The sequence below is a fragment of the Melitaea cinxia genome, chromosome Z, assembly GCF_905220565.1.
Source record: "Melitaea cinxia chromosome Z, ilMelCinx1.1, whole genome shotgun sequence".
NCBI classification, from domain to species: Eukaryota; Metazoa; Arthropoda; class Insecta; order Lepidoptera; family Nymphalidae; genus Melitaea; species Melitaea cinxia.
In genome coordinates this window covers 20,290,585-20,313,573 of record NC_059424.1, presented here as the reverse complement: position 1 = coordinate 20,313,573, position 22,989 = coordinate 20,290,585, and the positions used below count along the sequence as shown (strand labels likewise).

The window sequence follows — 22,989 nt, the reverse complement described above, 5'->3', positions numbered from 1 at the left end:
ACGTACCCAGAATCATTCTTACCCAAATCTTAATGTTCAATCAAATTTACACCTCGCAAAACAGTTTTACCCCAAGTTTTTACTGTATCGTTAAACAGTCATTACTTTTCTTTTTCATGTGCTGCCGTCTCTCGTCTCAGAATGGGGTAAGTCTAGTTTTATTCACTTGTAGATTCCGAGTAGAGCGCGGTAAAATTAAACCGCCATTTTGATTTTACTGTCAAATAAAGTTAGATTGTTTTTTTTTTTTAATATTCTTTTCTTTAAGTTATGTTTACTAATTGATTTTAAATCTTTATAAATTACAGTTACAGATAATTTTTATTTATTTAAAAATTAATAATCATAACATTTAATTGTGAATTGTTGTATACAGAATTTTAACTTTCTCCGACTTTCTCTCAGCATAATTATTTTACATTATTTATTATTATGTACATACGTTTTGTTTCGTTTAGTTTGTAACGTAACGTTTATTAAAATTGTTCTTTTTTCGTAACACCTGTCGATGTGATATTGAGAGCGAGCGTGATTTCGTACTATATAATATTGTATTAAATCGGAATAAACCGAGGGGAGACACGGAGATTTACGGGTGTTAGAGAGAATTTTACGGCGGAGAAAAGTTTTGATAGTTCGCAGATTGATTCAGAATTATTGTAGACAATGCTATTCTTTTTGATGTTATACGATGGAATATTTTGACTGTGTGGGATTAGGAGCTACTGAGTGTACATATAGCTTGGTTATATATTTGGTTCAGTCACCGGTCGTAGATAATGTGTGTTTAAAATTCACTTTGGACCTGTTTGGTTTTTGTTTTTGCGAATAGAAATATCCATCAGATAAAAAGGAGTTTTGTGGCGAAAATGAAAATTATTTCATAAACTTTTGTATGTTGAATACCCGTTATATGTCTTCTTTATCATCGACCGAATGATTGCCTATTTTTTCTAATTATGCAAAAATGTTACAAACTTAGTGTTGTTCTTAATAAATTCGCCAAACTGTTAAAAATGAATATGTACCTACATTAAAGTTATGATTTTAAATTGAAAAATACATTTAAGTCTAAATTTTGTGATTACCATGGGTGATCTTCGTAAATCAGTCGCGTAATATGTCGTATCGCTTCGCAGCGTTTCGCGTCGCGTCGCAAGTACCTAATTAATTTTGTTTATTAATATTAATAAATTATTTACAGGGATACACGCCTCTACATATTGCGATGAGATTTCGACATGAAAACGTTTATAGACTTCTGGTTGAAGTATACGGTAAGAGTGATATTTATTAAATAATCTATTCTATATAAATCAAAAATCACCTCGAATTAACGCTAACGCGGTTCCGGAGCGTTGGTTACTAAAGCAAGAGAGAAGGGTTTTAGTGGGTAAAAAAACAGACATGCGAATAATGACTGATAAGTGTGTCTTTTTGAAGATTTAATGATATCAAATACAAAGCATCGATACTGTACTCATGAGTATTATAGAAAAAAAAGCATAGTACTTACTCATAAAAGTATCGATACTTCTAGGTATCGAGTACAAATACAAAAGTACTCGGTACCTAGAAGTATTGATACTTAGACGTCCAAAATAAGAAAGGTCGTCGCTTCGAAAGGTTATCGTACAAATACTGAACAATCGTTTTCAAACTTCAGTCGATTAAAAGGCAATACTACCCATTTAAAACTTTCGATGCGGTACCTGCCAAAAAGTACTCATTGAGTAAAAGTATCGCATGCAAAGTATCGGGTACAAAAGTATCGGTATCGAATACGTACTCGGTACCACAAAGTATCGATACTTTTTTGTGTCCCTAACTGGCGGTACAATCTGTTTTGCACTTCACTTCAGCCTATCGCAGTCCACAGCTGGACATAGCCCTCCCCAAGTTCGCGCTAAACATCTTATCCAGCCTCCACATGCTGGTGGATCTTATGTAGATCTCCGTCGTTTTGCTCACCAACTGTTAAATTTAGAATACGGCGTTTTCGAAAGTTAGCGGTTATCACTGTTCGAAGTAATAAAAAATAATAATAATAATAATCAAACCGCGTAAGTGCCAAAATCAGAATAATTTAGTATACAAAAATCAGTTAACAAGGAGATAAGATTAAGAGTTGCAAGTTCCTTGCGTTCCATTTGCAAATAAAAAAATGCTTTTAATATAATTGGCTCTAAAAGGGAATTTCAATTTTATAAATTAATTTCGAAGACTCAATGACATTTATTAAAAATATTTTTAACATATGAATCCGTACTAAAATTCATGTGTATATGCAAATAACGCTAATATTATAATACAAACATTCAATCATTAATCCATACAAAATTAAAGGCACTTAGGAAACTTAACTACTAAACACGCTTTGTTTTAATTTGTTATAATTAGAAATAATTTGTTTTTCCAAAATTAGTCCAGTTCAGGTACTATCAATAATTATTACGATTAAAATGCTTATAGTGATCAAGAGTGACATCTAGTAATCGCAATTCGTAACATTGTCCTACAAGCTTACGCCATCTAGTGAAAATTTATCGAAACCTGTTTATTAAGTACTCGTTTATAGTTCATTGTTTTATCAAAAGATAGCTCTCTTTACAACACGTTCCGTGTTCTTGAAATGCTGTCATGCAAGCGTACGCCATCTAATGAAAATTCGCCGAAACCTGTATTAAGTACTGTTATTATTATAGTTCATTGTTTCATCAGAAGAACGCTTTCAAACGTTCCGTGTTTAACTCCAATGTATGCCACCTAGCGTATGAATTTCGAACTAAATTAAAAATGTTTTATATAACATTGTATAGATGGCGATACACGATTGGAATGTACATCGAACCTATTTATTACAATGTCGCGTGGCTTTAATCGCATCGTCTGTAAATTCTTATTTTTCATCTCATATAACTCATCGTGTTGTTTTTAATTTAAGCTGTTGTAACTCTAAAGAAGACTTTTAATGTTGACGCGTATTTTTTTTTTAATTTGTAAACAATTAAAATTGTTCATTCAACCTGTGCTATGAGAGAATAATTTTTAATCTTTAATAATTAATAATCAAGTTCATAACGGAAATTTGAAATCCAGCAAATCTAGAATAGAATATTATATTTTAATTAAATTATCAAAAATAAAAATTGTGACTACTCTACGTGCTGCGGAGTACGACATGCGGTGTCGGCTTGTCCTCAAACATCAAAGGCGTTGGACCACCGCATTTATTTGTACACTGTTGTTGTCTCTAATGGAAATAGAGAAAATGAACTTATCCTGGAAATATTATTTACGGCCGTTTTAAATTATCTACCTATCTTTGGTTATGTTTACTTGTAATAGGTTTTGTGACACACTTATGGTGTTTACGTCTAATTCAGTTCCGGATTAAGGTAGCTTGATGCCCGAAGCAATCTTCCCCTGTCCCCCTATCCTTGTGTGAACTACAAAGAATTAATTGAAAAAAAATGTGAATACGTATCGTAAGTAGAATATATAGATGTGTCATTCCTTCTGCCCTTCTTTTAACTTTCGTATGCTCGTTTTTTTTTCTCGGTCGTCTCCGGTGCACCCCTAGACGGGATGCCCCAATAGCCTAAATAGCTTATAGGCTAATCCAGGGCTGGTCTCATTTAGAGATAGATAGTTTCAATAACTGGCCGTTAGTATTTACAACAAAAAATGGCGCTTGGTGAAACGCCGGCGGCAACTAATTAGCGAGAAATATTGTACGGTATTGTATCTTTATCGATTCCTCTCCTCTCATCAACCCACCATTTCAAATTACTACGATGTTCGTGGAATTATAGGGAAGCAGTATAAAAAAAAAATAAAAAAAAATAAAAAATATAAAAAACTACTCGTATTTTTCATTTTCAATATATTCTTTCTTGCAATAATTATAATATTGGATCGGAAAAGAAGTTTCTTCGTAATTTATACAGGCTTACTTGTAATATGTCACGATCCCTTTAAGGGGTTGTTAAGAGGGGTATGGGCAATCACAGAGAAATATTAAAAAAAAAATCCATGTTCACCTATTTTAGATTTTATTTAATTTGAATTATTATTGATGAAAAACCCCCGAATCTATCACTTTAAAGGGCATTAAAAAGAAATTAATTGACGAATATTCGTAAAATCTTGATAGAATGATAAACAACATTCTAAATAATAATAAATAACAACAAACATAACGATAACTTATTGAATTTTCAACCCTTGGCTCACCAAAGTTAAAAAGAGGAAAATAATTAATGTCTTTGTTTTACAAACTTATGACGTACTGAAAAAAATCTATGAACGTGTATCTGCGTATTATTTTAAAAATATCTACACTTCCGAAGCTATCCAACAAGCTACAATAACCATAGTCAAACTCAAAACCAAAGTGTTAAAAATCAAAGATATTGCAAGTAAAGAAGAATAAATAAAAAATCAATGTTATAATTTTTTAACTATCTTTATGTACATGACCGTGATCAGTGGAAGATCATATGTGGTCACGATCCTCAGCAGTGAGGAAACGACGAAGAAGAAGACTTACATGATGCTATTTCAACTCATTTTAAATTTGGGACCCTTCATTACGAATACAAAGGCGCATTCTTTTCCTTAAAGTGCTTTTTACGACACAATACGCATTATCAAAGATTACTCCAAAAGTTGTAATCAGATCTCGATGAAATTCAAATACGACCACATGATAAACATCGGCTTTCGATTAAATTAAAAATCATCAAAATCGATACCCCCAGTAAAAAGTTATGCGGATTTTCGAGGGTTTCCCTCGATTTCTCTGTAACCCCATCATTAGATTCTGGTTTCCTTATCATGGTACCACACTTAGGATATCTCCTTGCCAACACAAAAAGAATTACCAAAAACGGTTCATAAACAAGGAAGTTATCCCCGAACATACATTATATATATATATATATATACGGTCGAATTGATTAACCTCCTCCTTTTTTGAAGTCGGTTAAAAAATGGGCTGTAATCGCTGGCATAGCTTCTTAATTGTCATTGCATTTTTTTTTATAATATAGCTTTTTTGGAAACAAAAATATGTCAATAATGTCCAGGTCTAAACTTTAAAGTCAGTAGCGTAATTAGTAGAAACCTTGTTGAAATGGTAGTCCTCGTCGCACAAGCGCGTAACTTTCCTCTAAATAAATAAATAAAATAAGGAAAAACAATTGTGCATACGACTTGTTCCTTATAATCCATTAATATTATATTTTCGATATTACAAAATTTAATCCTCGGCATCGTTATTCGGTCGGAGATGCCTTAAATTTTTTAGATGGTGGAAGGTCTCTTTCGACTCCCCGACCCCCATGTATTATTTTATGTAATTATATTAATTAATTATATTATAGGTCCACAGAATACATATAAAAAATTGGGTATATTATATCATTATTAAAACATTATCTGAGATGTATCCCGATACCCCTTACGGAGTACACAACATTCTACAATATATTTATGTCATGAAGCAAGTATATTTAAAATTACATATAGGTATACATATATTTACAAACAGAACAAAGAAATTCAAAAGCAAATGTCCTACTAATTAACAATAAAATTGATAAAAAAAATCATTAATCAAATTAATATAAAAAAGTCAAAAGGTAAGTCAAGAAAACATTAAAAAAAATCAAAATTAACTAAAATTTTAATAATTATATTAAAATGCAAATAAATACATTAATTGCTATTTGTAATTAATACATATAATAAAAATGTAACGGATCGCTGTCTGTACATGGAAGATATATGAGAAAAAATGTTATTGGGACATTTATTAACAGAAATAGCACACAAAACAAAGATAAAATGTTTATCTGTACGTTTGTGCACGCTAATCTCAGAAACGGCTTACCCGATAATTATGTGGTTTATAATAATATATTGTGGTAAGCTTTACTTAACATTTAGTGTTTGTTTCATATCAATCGGTTTATTATTAAAAAAGTTATGCCAATTTAAAGAATCACGTTGAAGATGTAAATACCCAAAACGCGGATGAAGTCGTGGGCACAGCTAGTTATAAATCAAATGTAAATAAAATGTCATTGTAATATCATTGTCAAATTCATTATTCACAAATTGTCTATCATGTCAAAAAAAAAAGAAATTGATAAAAAAATGGGTTAATTAGGACGAAGAGAAAAAAAATCTAATTACAGTCCGATATAGATTCCAGTATTCGTTATTTAAATTTATGCAAAAATCGCAAAAAAAAATCCCACATCTGGCACCTGGCTGCACAGCTCGGTATATTCTACACAAATTCTGTTAACGGGTGAACGGCGTCCTAGATCAGTCATATTACGAAAACACTCAAAACTTTGAGAGGCTTAGATTCACTCGATATAGGAATTACAGCAGAGCACCAGCACTTAAAGTACTTGAAAATGAATTTTGCATAATATATATGTATGTTGACATGCTTAATTCCGCCGACAAACTGTCACGAAGTTTGGCGGGTTACGAAATTTTAAAAGTATTTGGTGCATGCAAATAAATATTTTTTTATTATTATTTAAGTACTGTTACGTGTAAAGATAAAACATATCTTTTATATAATTACAGTTATCTGTCTAATGTAGGTACACGAATCGTACATTAATGTAATTGTATTATTCGAATATTGTTAAATTATTGTTAAAAACCTTTCCGTGTAAAGAAGTAATTAATAAAAATTTGGAATCTAGACTGAATACTTTTTGCTTTTGGTTTTTTTTTTTGTACATGATACTAATAAAAAATAAAAAAAAAATGCCATACGTAGTACGATTCTTTTATTATATTTTACACGAGTAATTTTTATTCATTATTCTAATACGCGTTTTACTTTCCAGACGCAAGTGAAATACGATCCCTGCCAAACCACTTGACCAAATGATTTCTAATATAAAATATTGACTTTGAAAATATTACGTCAGAATCAATCGACTTGGAAAATGTTAGGTCAAAATCAGAGAATACGCGAGTAAGAAGACCGAGTCTTTCTATATAGTCTAATCTATATCTAGTCTAAGTAGCACTACTTTGATAGCTCATAGCTCATAGCTCTTTCATAGCTCTCACGCATTCCTCAGCAGCTGCTTTAAAAGTAAAATTATCACTAACTGATGAATACAACTAAAGAACTGAGATTGGAAAGAATTATTTTCTTCGAACACTTAATATTCCGTGCTATTGTAAATTATAGCTATGCTTATGCGCTCATTGGTCGGTTATGCAGAATAACCTTTGGGCTAGGAATTTCTTTTCACGTGGAACATGATCTATTACGCCTTCAGAATCCCCCATTTAAAGGAACGTCGTTAGGACCTGTATAAATCTTATTTGTTACTTATCCATATTTTTACACTATTAGAAATTCATATCCGAGCGTCCCCACCCATGCTACAACCCCATTTCGAGAACCCTTTGATTTTCACCTTGTATATGTGCAAGTCAATCCAAAGCGCTTTTAATTCCACTTTGTGATATGTTGCACGGAGTCCGAGAACTGTATTAACTAAACACAAAATTTTGTATCATTTTCAGCTAAACAGCCATTTCACTTGTCATCTGTGGTTGTTTTTCTTAAAATTTTAGACAAAATGGCCTTCTGTAGAATGTGTCAAGATGGTGGAAATAAACACAACACAATCACTATCTACCAGACCAGTGCCGGATTAGCCACGTAGCAAGAGTACCAAATGCGGGCCCCGCGAATTAGGGGGCCTCGCCTCCAATACCTGTCTGACCGTAATTAAAATAATATCTCTCTAGAAAAATGTGCTAAAAGCGTATATTTAGCACATAAAAAATTGTAAAAGTTATAAACAATTAAAAAAGGAATTAAGGAAAACAATTAAGGAAAAAATGGTCTTTCGTTTTTTGCAAATATTTCATAAACTATTAATATTTAAGAAATTTCAAAAAAAGATTCTGAAAGAGGAGGAAATTTTCAATATAAAGTCTTACTTTCGGAACCCTGTCTCCATTATTTATAATTTTAATTCAATGCTGAAAGTGGGTCTCCCGTGACATTTTTCGGTTGCGCGCGCGACGTCAAAAGCGAGTACGACACAATGATTAATTTATTTAAGGCATTGAATTTTTTTTTTTAATTTAAAAAATTATGGTGTATTCCGAACACTATAAATACATTCCCGTTGGAAATATTACTTAAAGTTAATTTTTCAACAAGTTTTGATTTGTTGTGTTTGATTTGATTGTTTTCATTTTTCATGATTCATGTCATGATTTTTCTGGAACTACAAAAATTATTATAAAAATATTCATACCTTGGTATGAATATTTTTCAAACTTTTATACCGTGATCTTGTAAATTATGTGTTTAAGAAAGTCTTTAGGAAGCGAGAATTTTTTACGACAATTACTTAAGCTTTTTTTTTTCATTTACAATTGAGACGTAATTTCAAGAAAATTTTGTTAGTTAACAATTGTTTAACTTGTTGAAAAACTAACTTTAAATAAAATTGTCGACCATTTTGAACTTGTCGACTGGACTATCCTGAAAATCTAAAACCCGATTTCGTCACGTTAAATCGTAAAAATAAATAGGTATTTTATGAACTTTTTAACCGACTTCCAAAAAGGAGGAGGTTCTCAATTAATAATAATAATAATAAATACTCTTTATAGTACACCACAAAGAAACATTACAACAAAAGTGATACATGAAAAGAAAGATGTACAAAGGCGGTCTTATCGCTAAGAGCGATTTCTTCCAGACAACCTTTGGGCATAGGACATAGCGAAGAAAAGATACAATAATTTTTCAATTCAACAGTTTTTTTTTTTAATGTATGTTACATCAGAACTTTTGACCGGGTGGACCGATTTCGACAATTTTTTTTTTTTAATCGAAAGGTGGTGTGTGTCAATTGGTCCCATTTAAATTTATTTGAGATCTAACAACTACTTTTCGAGTTATATCTAATAATGCTTTTTTACTTGACGCTTTTTTCGTCGACCTACGTTGTATTATACCGCATAACTTTCTACTGGATGTACCGATTTTGATAATTCTTTTTTTGTTGGAAAGGGGATATCCCTAGAAAAACGACGAAGTTCTCCCCGAACATACACACATATATATTATATCGGTCGAATTGAGTAACCTCCTTCTTTTTTGAAGTTTGTTAAAAACAAAATAAAATAAAATAAAAAAATCCGAAGTTCTTTTTTGACTTAGACATTAAACCACTTCTTTTCTTTCTTCGTATCGTAATTTTACAATAAAAACATTAATTATTTGTACAAAGTTTTCAAGTTATTGTATTATGAATCAAAACAAAGCGCTCTTTGACTAGCATATTTTTTGCTTTCGACACAATAGCGATACCTCGGCAAAGCGTAGCTGTCCCGAACATATTATTTTAAAGTAAAGTGTATGTAGTTGCCTAAATACGACATTATAATTCAAAAATAAAACGTCACATACTAAAATGTTTTATAACAAAATGTGAGTCAACAAAATGTGACCCTTTTCCATAAATATTGAGACCTATGCAATTTAATGTAAGAGGGTTAATCAATCAGTTCAATACTCTAAATAAAAATATTCCTATCCGCCTGAGCCCTTGCTTCTTTTAAAATAGGAAATCGTAATGCCCTTCGTACCGCTAGAACGTAATTTTTCTATATTTTTCCTCAGCCGCGAAACGTTCCTTACATCAAAGTTAAATATTATATTTAACTAAATGAAGCCTTCGTAAAATACGAATAATTTATGAATCGAAGTGAGCTTGAGCGGTTTCCTATCGTATACAATTACCTTTATTATATAATAGATGAAAAGTAATTTATGAAAAATTATTAATAATTCGCTTTCAACTTGATATCAATACCGCAAGGTTCGGAACCTGAGATTTAAGTTGTTTACAAAGTATACTCGAATTTATGGTAGTTTAATTTGTTTTATTATTGTCAGAATAAATGATATTTATAAAACTTGTAGTTAGGCCTTAATTTCATCGAGTGCTTTACATACTGTTAGTATGCGATCTAAGTTTAGACTATAAAAATTAATGTATACATTAGCACAACACATCAAATATATTTAAACGAAGAATATCAAATCAGTCAATAATAAAACACCAACTTTTAAATTTCCATAACAGTCGTAGTTAGTCCAAAAAGATTGTCCCTTAGGCTTTTCTGGTAACTAGCATATATACGAGTGGATGCTATGAGCGGTTGGGTATGTATAAGAATGCTGTGTCTTTGTCGTCGATGTCGAAGGATTCTCTACCAAGCCTTCACTCACTCATTTGGATCATGGGCTACGATGCCTAAATACCTTTCTGCGTCGGTTCAGCCTGTAATATCCCACTGCTGGGCATAGGCCCCTTTCTCCATGTAGAAGAAGGATCAGACCGTAATCCACCACGCTGCTTCAATGCGGGTTAGCGGATATATTCCTTACTATGAGTAACGATCGTTATCAGGTGTACATGATAACGACCGGGGCCGACGGCTTAACGTGCTCTCCGAGGCACGGTGGCGAGACACACAAGAACTGCACAAACACCCAGACCACGGTAAATATCTGTATGGCAAATACAAATGTTTGTCATGATCAGAAACGCAACCGCCAGCGCAACAACCACAAACCAGTTCTGTGACCGTTGCGCCAACGCGTCCAACCTTTCTGCGTAGGTCCTTTTAACTCACAGAAATTTATTGAGACTTGAACGATACAAAAATAATATCAATTTGTGAAACAAACTTCCATCGTGATCTATTCAAAACATGCCAATTACTTAATGTTAATAAAATTAATTCTCATCTTAGAAATAGATTCATTTAACTTAGAAACGTAATTAGTAACAAGCACTGCACTTCCAATTATGCCCTTGTAAAATTAGAATGTGTCTTTTTTAGCTGTGCCCGCGACTTCGTTCGCGTGGAATTTGACAAAAAAGTTATTGTTCAGTTCGCAGTGTTATAAAATAAATAAATTTGTTAGATAAAATTAGTCTAAGTTACTTCTTACTACATTGGCTATCTGCCACTGAAAGTCCCGTCAAAATCGGTCCAGCTGTTTCAGAGATTAGCAGGAAAAAACAGACATACAGACAAAAATTGTAAAAAATGTTATTTTTGCATATATATCGTGTATACATCCATATGCACAGGTATAGTAAAAAGCGGTTATTTTAAAATTACAAACAGACATTATTTGTTATTAACAGTCAGGAACGAGGGCCACATTATCGGCGGAAAATTCCATATATTTGCGATCGATTCGCTTCGTTCCTCCTTAGCTGTATTTTACTGAAAAACTTCATTACATCCGTTTGATGGAATAAACTCTTACAACTCCCTCGACTAACGATAAGGAAATTATACTATTAGAGGTCAGGGCGAGGGGGCCGAGCCGAGCGTCTCCCTAAGCGTTAGAAGTATTTTAAAATAGGATTTTTTTAAATATATTTATCAGTGCGTTGAATGGGGCTAATCTTACTTCTTGATAAAATTATTTATGTATAACTGTATCCAAGAAATAAATGTATTTGGTATAGTTTTCTTGTTATCATCAAACATCATTTTATTCGTCATGTATAAGTTTTCAATATAATTTTTTTTTATTTTCTGGTTAAATTTATCAATAACTTTTCTACGATAAACTTTTTTACAGTAATTGGTGTAGCAGATCTTAGGTCTATTGTTACTGGCGTAATGAACTAATACGGTAGCCTTCTACAACGCAGAGCTAAAATAGAAATAGATTCGAGCAATTATACAAAAGCAGTATATCCTATGTATATAAGAATTAGCTCCATATATATATATATATATATATATATATATATATATATATATATAATTTAATTCCATTATATAAAATTAAAAGAATAAAAAGGGTACACACGTAACAAACGATAAAAATAATACACTTAATAAAATCAGATATAGATTAATTACAGCAATATCAACTAACAATTTGAAAATTGCTACATTTTAAAATGGTAAAAACTTAGGTAATGTACAACCGAATTAGAAAAAGTAGTTTTTTCTATTTCGTGTAATTTACCCAATGCTGTGCAAAAATTAACAACCGTTCTGTTCAACCTGTTCTATTATAGTGCATGTTGTCGCCTAAAACACCGACGGTTCGCGGGTTCGATTCCCGCTCGGGATGGATATTTGTATTTGTAAAAATATTTCATTCCTCGTGGGTCACCCCACCGTGCACGTAAAGCCGTCGGTCCCGGTTATTATAGTATCTTAACTACCTGAAAACGATCGTTACTCATGGTAGACAAATATATCCGCCAACCCTGTGTGGAGTGGAGGACCGTGGTCCGTGGTAGATAAATCTTCAATCCTTCTCCTACATGGAGAACATGATTTAACTGAGGTAGGGCACAGCAGGAATTTCCTGCTCAAAATCTGGAGCAGCCCGACTGGGGAAGTACCTCGACCTTACAGAAGATCAGAGCTATATTATATTATACTGCTATATTATATTATACTGTTTTCAAGCAGTATTGTGTTCCTGTTGGTAAGTAAGGTGACCAGAGCTCTTTGGTGGATTGGGGATTGGGTCGGCAACGCGCTTGCGATGCTTCTGGTGTTGCTGGCGTCTATAAGCTACGGTAATCTCTTACCATCAGGTGAGCCGTATGCTTGTTTGCCGACCTAGTGATATAAAAAAAGGTCTATGTCCAGCGGAGGGATGTTACAGGCTGAATAGGAACAGAAGTGTTCCCATATTATTCATCGTTAATGTTTATTTGGGTCACATTAATGACACTTATCTTTTCTTCACATACATACTAATGTTTTCCATGATCGCGGCGTTTGTGCTATTATTATTATTTGTATTTCCGGACCCGGACACAGGATCAAATCCTAGTAGCGGCCGTTGAGTCTGAGGTATTTAAGGTTAATATTAAGAATATTTACTACTATAAAAAAACTTGTCATACATTTATTTTCTAACTAAGCAGTTAATCAACAGATGCCGATCCCAATGTGAGAGACTGGTCCGGAAAGAAACCACGTCAGTACTTAGTGCATATGGACACATCTTTGTCGCCAGGGTCGTATCGAAGTGCGTATTTTTATTATTTACAAAACTATAAATGAATATTATTTATCTTAAACTAAATTATAAGATCTTAGAAAAGAAGATAAGTTTTCACTACTGTTTAAGTATAAATATTTCTAGGAGTACAATTAAAATCGTGTTATTTTATATATATTTATATATGTATCTAAGCTTAACTGAAGGTCAGCATCGTGTGGTCTGTAATTGCTAGGACATGGGAGCCGAAGTATAAAGTACCTGATGTTTACTTTAAACTTGAAATAATTAGTGCCTGACTTTGCTGGTTGATAAAAGCTAATATAAATGTGTTTTTTTAATGGTCTGTTAATATTAATAGGCACATTAAGTAGTGGCTCTAATTCTTATCAAATTTCGTACTAAATGGAGATTAACTTCAGTAAAATTGTATATTTTCCGTTTATTCAGTAGACGCAAATATCTCCGAAATTGAGACTAATTAATTACAGTATGTTCAGATTGAATCGGTGTAGGTACCATACAAAAATGGCGTGCGTTTTATTTACTATGCTCCAGTATAGAAGCTCCAGAGGCTGAACGTTTGTAATACGATTTATGGAAGTAGCTTCTGTAAGCAGCGTAATCCGATTTCGTATCTTTAAATGTGGCCTCTAGCTTCGATTTGCCGACGTTTTAAAAATTACCGGTACGCCACTGGCAGACTGGTTGGTACTCGACGATTTGCGTTGATAAAATTATTAGAGAACTAAATTGTTTTACTATAAAAAGTAGAAAATCAAACGGAAAATCTTAGAAAAAGTCTTAAGATGTAAATATCATAGGCATTAGGGATACTAAGATAGAAAAATTAGTTCTCTTAATGTAAGCTGCAGTAGTGTACCAAGTAAACGATCACTAACATAACTAAAAATTGGAATAACAAAAGCACGGGCATTATAAGCCTGTGGACATAACTTTAAAATAAAAAAAAATCTAGGAAATCGTTGAAACTTTTAAAGCTTTCTAAAATCGATCCATATTTCGCAGATCGAAGCATCAATACAAATATACGTCGTACACCCCCCGTACAGATCATACGAGTACCTCAGGTTGAAGAGCTGAACAAAAACGGTATTCGTTTCAGTAAAATGGTATCTTTGTGTACGTAAATGGGTCTAATTTCGTCTGTATGTTTATTATATATGTCGCTTTCGTGTGTTATCTTCGTACTAACTGCTATCTACACTTTGACTAAGGCTTAATAAATTGAATTTTATATTAATAGCTTTAAAGTTGAATTTCGTGTGTATTAAAACTGCTACTATATCAGTATGGAATGGAAGATAGTAGAAAAAATGTTTATGAGTCTGTGAAAATAAAATACATTTTTGGCCGTTTATCTCGTGTACTTGAGCCCTTATTCTTCTGTGAATTCTTGTGATTTGAGTCGAGTGAAATGAAATTATTTGGTTTTGTAAAATGATCTCTAATGTGTTGGGATTGGGTATTATTTTGTTTGTGTTGTCTCATATATGTGCTCTTTTTCCTGGACGCAGTAACAAACATTGTGTGTGTATGTATGTGTGATGGTTAAGTAAAATCATCTCTATTCGTATTACAAATAAGTTCAATTTTGTTTGTATAATTCACTCATAAGACTTTTCGTCTTCATATTATTCGTGTAACGTTAGCAAAAAAAAGAAAATTCATAAAACCATCCTTATCTAAGTGAATATTAGACGCAATTTTGTATAACAACTTATTTCATTTATGATCTTATTTATACTTTCAAAACGTATAGTAAAATTATCTTTATTAGTAGAACATGAGAGTCGTATTTTGTAGGTGATTCTGTTCCGTGGAAGTTTCAGTGAAAGAGATGAAATGTGCAATCTTATATCATATAATCACCTCTATGTCTTTTGCAAATAGGTTCAATTTCATTTATATAACTTAACATATTAATGTGTGCGTTTATGAAGGGTAAGTCGTGTTCAGTGAAATTTGAATAAAAGATTCAGAGCCGTAGTTGAAGTTGTTGGCGCCCCTTGCAATATTATTATATTATGGTGCCCCTTTGGTGAAAACTTGGATTAAAATATTATTTATTAACTTAAAATAACGTATTGTAAATGTGGATAGCTTGGGAAATTAAGACTGAAAATTCCCAATTACGCTATGAATACATTTATAATTGGTTATATTTATTTATTTTTGAATTCTCATATTCTGTATTAAGCCTCTTCAATGTTTTTTTTTTTTTTTGTTTAGCTGTTCTGAGATCTTTACTAATTTTATAAAGCAGAAAAGTTTGTTTGTTTGTTGAAAAGCGCTAATCTCATCAACAACGACTACTAATTGAAAGATTTTATTTTTGTGTTGGATAGTTCATCTGCCGAGGAAGGATATATAAGGATTTATAACATCACGAAAATCAAAGAAATACGTTATTCATCACAAGTATATATTTTTATTAAAATTTTCCTTGACATCATTAGATTTCATAGAACATCTTAGAAGATCTCATAGTTTTAAAATAACTGCTACGAATTAATGATCAAAATAAAATTTAAAAGTAATTTTATTGCATTATTATTAGAGAGCCATATTCCTTAAGAATGAAAAATACTTCATTAATACGGCAATTTTATGAAGATAAACTTTGTCTTTTATAACTTTTAATTTGTACAAATCATTTAGGAGATGATTTAAAATCAAATGAAAATATGCCCCTTCGCGCCCGAGTTGCACAGTAATGGTTTAAAAAAATATTTTTGTAAGTTTTTTCTTAAGTTAACACGGGTGAAACCGTAGGGTGTGCCGTTCGTTAATCTTTTTATCTTTTTATTTTCTTGCTAACTACATTTTGTGATGGTCGTGCTTTTGTTGAAATTTTAAAACATCTCTGTTCATTCTTTTTCGTGGGACTAATTAGTTGATTACAATAATCTAAAAAGAGTTTTACTTGAACATATTTGGTTTCATTAGATCGATCGCCCCCTTGAAATTTAAATTAGTATATTTTGCCCCAGAGCCCAAGTATTTAGTCCGAAATACGTCTCTGTAAATAGGTCAATAGGAATGTAGGGTATTATATTGTGTTTCTGTATCTGTTGCTGTATCAACAGGTTTAATTTAATTTTTTTTTGATCTTTGCTTTTGTTTTTTGTGTTGTGCCCATGTTTTCTATACCGTTTCTAAACACTAACCCTTTTCCTTACTCCTGTTAAAATTGTGATAAAGTACCATTGTTTGTATCGACTATATGCGATTAATATCATACATGTAAATTATAACTAGTTTCTATAGCTATATGTTAGTTATCTAGAAGAACAGACAACAGGCAATTTTAGCATTTTTCTTCACTATTGTATATACCTGTATAAAAAAAAATCTAGTCAGTTGGCAAGTTCGATCATTGCCAGAGTCACTCGGTGCTTCAATCTTCGAACATAAATGTAATATATACTATGTATATGGCGTGTCAAAAAAGTAAAGTTATATAACTTACCGCTGCTCCCTAGAATACAGACAGTTGACAAATTTGGTATATATTTTATTTATTTTAATTTAAAATCAAAGATATGGTACGAAAATAGTTTTCCATCGATAAAGGTCAGAGTTCATAAAAGCATTATGCGTACAATATTAAAGTAAAATTTTTCCATCCTACATAAATATTATAAAATTGGACTAGTAGTGTTAATATAAATATTAAAATTTTCAATTTAAGAATTTGAAAAATCATTGGTTTAAACTTGTTTAAAGTTTTTGAATTTAATATATTCATTACTTTTACGATGTCAAGAGTTGTAATTTAATTTTGTAACGTACAAGTTTTCTAATTAATTTTGTGAAAAATTTACTTAACACTCATTTTCGAATTTTGAAATTGTACAAAATGTTAGAAAAAATTAATGGTTCACTGAAAATAAAATCATATTCAATCTGGAACGTTACTGTCATAGAGATAATCAATGTGAAATTGATTCATTGGTCTAATCAAAATTGTGATAGACAAACTTGACAAAGGCCATGAGTCTACATGGAATCGGAATGATTGAACCACTAATCAAATACCTGTTGAGTCAAATTTAAACCCATCGATTGACAAAATTGGTAATCGCTTTTTAGTCATTATCAGTTTGAATTGTAAGTGAAAAGTAATGTCTGTAGTAATCAAAGTTTGTGTGAAAATGTTTGATTAATATCCTTTACTACAAACTATAGTTTAATGGTCATATGTGATGTTTTCCTATTTGTTTCATATGTGTTCATAAAGGGACAGCTATTTTTAGCCAGAAAAATAAAAAAATCTTCCAATTTCAGAAAAAGAAGGTTTCCTCCGAATAGGGTCTCTAAACGTTCGTGTCAAGAAGACGACGGAAGCGTTCAGTAACTTTTTAGGAGTCGGAGCTACGAGGTCATCGGCTTATGTTCCTAAATCAGCTCGAGACAGGGATCTAGATAGGCGGTCTGATGACGGAGACCAATTGCACAAGTCATGGGGATCAGCTGATAATATACAGGTATAATCCCACTGTTTCACTTTCCCTATCTTGAACTAATACTTTTAATACTATAACATTTATTAATATTGGAAAAAAGGGATTGTAGTACAAAGTTTTCAATTTTGACTTTATTTGATTTAACGACTTGGATTGGGAAAGAGGCAATAATATTTTGATAAATATCACACAGTTGTATCTAAATTTACCGACTCTTAATTCAATAATGCAATTTTTTTTTTTAATCCTTTTTGGCTTAATGGCACTCAATAGTGACAAAAGAGCATAGACGATTTTACCAATGATATTATATCATGATACGTAGAGAAAACTTAATGTTATTATTTTGTTTTATATTACCTTCTTCCCATTGCATGATGTAAGTACTATTACCATAAAATGTTTTTTTTTTTTGTGTGAATTACATATATAATGTTCTTTACTTGTACTTAAATAATCACATAGAAATTGAATAATTTCTAGTAAATTATAAAAAAAAATTGTTTTAATAACATTTGTTGCCAATCGAAGATAAAATAACCCACTATGCCGGGAGTCTAGACTATGATTACACAAATTACAATGTCCTAAGTTGAGCAATATCGTAGACCCTTTATTAAAACCTTGTAAATAATACTAAATAAATTGGAAATGGTATGTAGAAGGATGATAAACTGATGCCTCCACCGATGAGCAGTAAAGTCAGGAGACGTGGTGCCAGTGGAAGACGAGGGGTCGGGTCACATAGTCGAAGCACACCTTCTACTCCTGATCAGGTAAGACAAATTAGCGAGTGGCAAAAGAAAAACGATCTAGTGGTTAGTGCAGACGCTTAAAAGCCGGCTTTTTGAGGATTCGATTTACGCTCGGAATTTATATTTGTATTCGTAAAAAATTTTGTTTTCAGTTTGGATGAGATTTCGTTGATTCGTCTTAATTATATTCAGGAAGTAATATTATAATATCTACTTTATAATAATCATTATTATGTAAATGTTACATAAAAAATTATATTAAAATGTTTTTTTTTTTTTTTTTTAAATAACTTGCCTGGCAAAATTTTTACTATTGCTATATATAATGGAATTCCATTCGTTTTGGTTTTCAAAAAAAGTTTTGAAACTGTTTTCGCCTGGAAATATGACTATTAACTACATAAGAAAAAGTTAATAAATATACGGCAAACATCTTAACCTTAATACGCTAAGGTTAAGATGTTTGCCTCCCTTTTTAGAAAACCTTACAATTACTCCATATAAATTATACATAATTTTATAGATATTTGCTTGCTCTACCGGTATCCACAACTAAAAAAAAATATTACTTTTGTTTTTGTAAATTAATTAATTATTAAAATTCTATATATGACGCCTTAATTTTGAAACAACGTCAACATGATTGAAGGTCGGTATTTTTTTTACTTATTTAGTGCGAATTATTCGTATGGGTATTGCTAGTTTTATTTATAATAATAATAATAATAATCATTGACTAGCCCGTTGGCGCAGTTTGTAGTGGCCCTGCTTTCTGTTCCACGGGTTGCGGGTTCGATTCCCGCCTGAGTCTGGGTGTAATATTTGTATTTTATATTTATACTAAATGCTAAATAGGATACTTTTGACTGGCCGATGGTAGGATAGAAGTTCTACTTGACTGCGTGCAGTCGTATCCAGTGCTCCATTATCGGCGAGTCAAAACTATCCGTCAATGCGCCTAGGATGGCTTATATTCTTTCCTGAATAATAATAGGCAGAATTCTAACACTAAGCCGATTTTCTTCTAGCCTCGAGCTCAAATCGGCGTAAGTGAAGAAGGTGATTCAGATTCTGATTCAGCGGCTGGTTTCCACGCAGCCTGGAGGCAACCACGAGGATCTCAGAGTTAAATCACCACCCAACCAACAACTACCAATTGATTATCGATATACGCCTCATCTGGAGCAGCAAGATAACCTTACAGAAGATCACAGCTAAGTGCTCCGGGGAGGGTTTGGGGGCTTACACTTGCAATGGTGTTACAGTCGTTCATAGGCTCCGGTATCCGCCTACTATATCAGCCGGTATAATTTCTTACCATTTTTATAATAAAAAAAAAAACTATTTTGTTGTCCTTTTATAATAAAGTAAGTAATAGTGTAAAACTTATGGAATCTAAAAAAAATTAGTTCAAAGTTTTGGATTTGCTAAAACTGATATGGTATTATAATATTAATATAGTTGTAACAAAATAGGTTTCATAATATATTTTACAATTATGAAGAAAAAAAACGTAATAGCGTTAAAATTTTACAAAACCATTGAACGATGCCTAACCCAAGTACGACAGTAATGAAATTTAAAATTTGGCAGACACCAAATTTTTTTTCTCTAAAGTGACCTGCCCGTATCGAGGAACTTCCACAAAAAAAAAATATGGAAATATCGTCACACCTTCAATCTTTCAAAGAGATTCAGCTTTTAGTAATTACTAAATAAATATTAGTCGGCCACTGGACTATTATTATTAGTCCTTTATAATATACAAAAAAAAAAAAAAAATTGGGAATTGTATTGTTAGTTCCTGATATAATAAACTCTTCAAGCTTTATAGTATTTTAGTAATAGTCTAGATTATTTTAAGAAATACCAATTTTACTCGTTTTAATATTAGGTGAATTGTGCCTTTTTGTTTGGTAATTTTAAATGTAACTTATATCACAATCATCTTTGATGAGATTATATTTGTCATGGTCAGCTGTTACGTTCACGGACTTACTGGGACTAGGATGATTTAATGCGAAATGATACCTGCAATTGACATTATTGGTTATCGGTCTGTCTATTGTTGTCACAACCTTGTTCACGAAATCGATGTGAATTTTATGTATTAGTTTGAATCACAATTTTATTTATTTTAAGATTATTTGTGAAAGCATGAGTGTGTCCCAAGCGAAACGCCCACTTGGTCTTTCTTTTATTTCGAACACCATCAAAATATCAATTAATTTATTTAATCCTCGATATATTCTGGTTTTTTGTTAACTTATCAGATAGCTCGATTTGAAACATTATATATTAAAGTATCGATTTTATTTTTGTTGTTTAGTATTGATTTTAGTCCATCAATGAAGTCTAGAAATGTCTGTAATCAGCAACCCTTAAATATTTACAAAATACAGCAGGTATCGTCAATGTATTTGATTAATTTATTTAATGTATAAAAAATATGGTATTCACACACTATGTGTACTATTTTTTAATTTGAATCTTTTTAAGTTTGAGGATTTTTTTCTCATGTTAGGAGTTGTCCATTTATTACGTGATGTTTCTAACAACCTTTTAACCCCTTGCCTTTCTTGATGCCACACACACCCAAATTTGAAAATTTTTGTATTTGCATATTGTGGTGTACAATAAAGACTCAATAAATAAATAAATAAATAAATAAATAAATAAATAAATAAATATATTGTGCAAACTAAATAGAAAATTTCAGAATATTGTGTCCTATACGTGTAATCTGATTAATTTTTGGAAGATTAAGCATTGTGATACAAATTTCTAGATAGGGATCAATGTTGCAGGGTGTTTGTGGGCTGTGTTTTTTTTTAGAATTCGCGCGTTTAATGAACAATAAATACACGTATTGTCTCAATATACAATTAAGCTTTATAGTAGTCTGGTCAGAAGTAAGCTAGAATACTGCAGTCAAATTTGGAGTCCTCACTACAAAATCCAGTCCGAATTGAAACAATACAAAAGAGACTGCTACGTCATCTCGCGTACCGCTCGAACGGCAGTCATAGTGGTAGTTCATACGGGGGTAGGTTGAATCAATATAATATGTTGTCACTGCAATCACGAAGAATTATTTCGGACATGATGTTTCTGCACAAAATACTTAATAACAGCATTGATTGTCCACCAATACTTCAATTATTTCATTATAATATACTATCCAGATTACCCAGGGTACGCCACGCCTTGCTAAATGTATCCCTCTATAGATCTAATTTGGGCAAGTATTCCCCTTGGTTCGACTGGCACGTACTTATACCGATCTGTCGTCAAAGATTTCTGGCCTTGACATTACTTTTGATGGCTTGCATGCCTTTAGATTTAAATTGATCAGTTTTTTTTTTAATTGCTTATTGTTTTCTGGATTAATTTAGTCGTTGATATTATTTTGATTCCAATTGGTTATTTTCATTAAGTTATTTCATGAAACTATTTATAAAATTGTCAAATAATTATATTTCTTTTTAAAAATGTATATCAATTTATCTAATTATATAAATCTAGTTTTTAAGTTTTTTTTTTTTAATATTTTTATTTCATATTTACTGTTTGATTATTGCAAGTTATGATTACATTTAAAAATAAATACAATTAAACTTCTTTAATCTATTATGTAAAATAATTCTTTTTTTCTTTCTATTGTTGTAATTTCTGCTGCTAATCCTAATAAATTAATAAATAAATATATCCCACCCCTGTGATATTTCGTGAGTCCCCCCCACATGCCTCGACCCTCACGTCATGAATGGACGATCCCTTACATTTTATTGCGATCAAATAAGTAAATGATTAACTGTCAATAATTAGGACCACTTTTATGTAGCGATTGCGTCGCCATTTTGTATATGTATAAGTACTATATGTTTCTAGTATTCTGACTGACAAATAAATATTTCTTTAATCACATTTGATGAAAATAAAAACAAACTTTGTATTACATCTTTGTGAATTCGTTTGATTGAAACCATAAAAATGGAGATTTTTTTTGTAGTTTGTTTTTCTGTTCGATTAAAATGATTTAACAATGTTTTTTAACAATTTTGTCAAATATATTCGTTCATTCATTCCTTATGCTTATTTTAGTGTAAACATATTATATACTTTGATTAATTTGTAAGATTTTATTTTTGTGTTACCCACACATTAGGAAATTCTAAACATTTTTTTAAATATCATATCGGAGATGCAGGTTCGATCCTCGCTGGTACGGTCGATTTTTGATATGATATTAAAAAATGTTTAATTTTAATAATGTTCACGTTTTTATTGTTAATGCATTATAACCTAATGTTGCTAAGGGGCTCCTTCATGTTGCTGATAAAAACATTTGATGTATAACGATAACCATCAGATAAATATGCTATTTTTTTTATGAAATGAAACAGACCCTAACTAATTAATTATCCCTCTCTGATAACACGTAACGGTAACTTATTTACAAGATAAAATATGTCAGCATTATTGTGTATGTTAATATATTCCAAATTAAGTTAGCGGAATATTATATTTTATAGCGTAACGATGAATTTTGATATTTGCTGCCTCGAGGATGTTATAATTATGTTGCCCTATGAGTGATCTTTAGAAGTGAAACTCCTTTTGGCGGGACTCCTTTTTCCTACTGCGGGTAAATTTTTTATGAATAAAACGG

General features: G+C 31.6%; 1 protein-coding gene across 1 annotated transcript in view; it reads left to right on the top strand.

Annotated features, from left to right (window-relative positions):
- LOC123668916 (ankyrin repeat domain-containing protein SOWAHC) overlaps positions 1-19,661 on the top strand; it is an 88,987-nt gene extending 69,326 nt beyond the window's left edge. Inside the window, exons 8-13 of the mRNA XM_045602607.1 lie at positions 141-146; positions 1,205-1,277; positions 13,007-13,099; positions 17,384-17,583; positions 18,225-18,338; positions 19,346-19,661. Of these exons, the coding sequence (XP_045458563.1) occupies positions 141-146; positions 1,205-1,277; positions 13,007-13,099; positions 17,384-17,583; positions 18,225-18,338; positions 19,346-19,447 (588 nt within the window). The 3' untranslated portion in view covers positions 19,448-19,661. The remainder of the gene's footprint in view (positions 1-140; positions 147-1,204; positions 1,278-13,006; positions 13,100-17,383; positions 17,584-18,224; positions 18,339-19,345) is intronic.
- Positions 19,662-22,989: the final 3,328 nt, after the last annotated feature.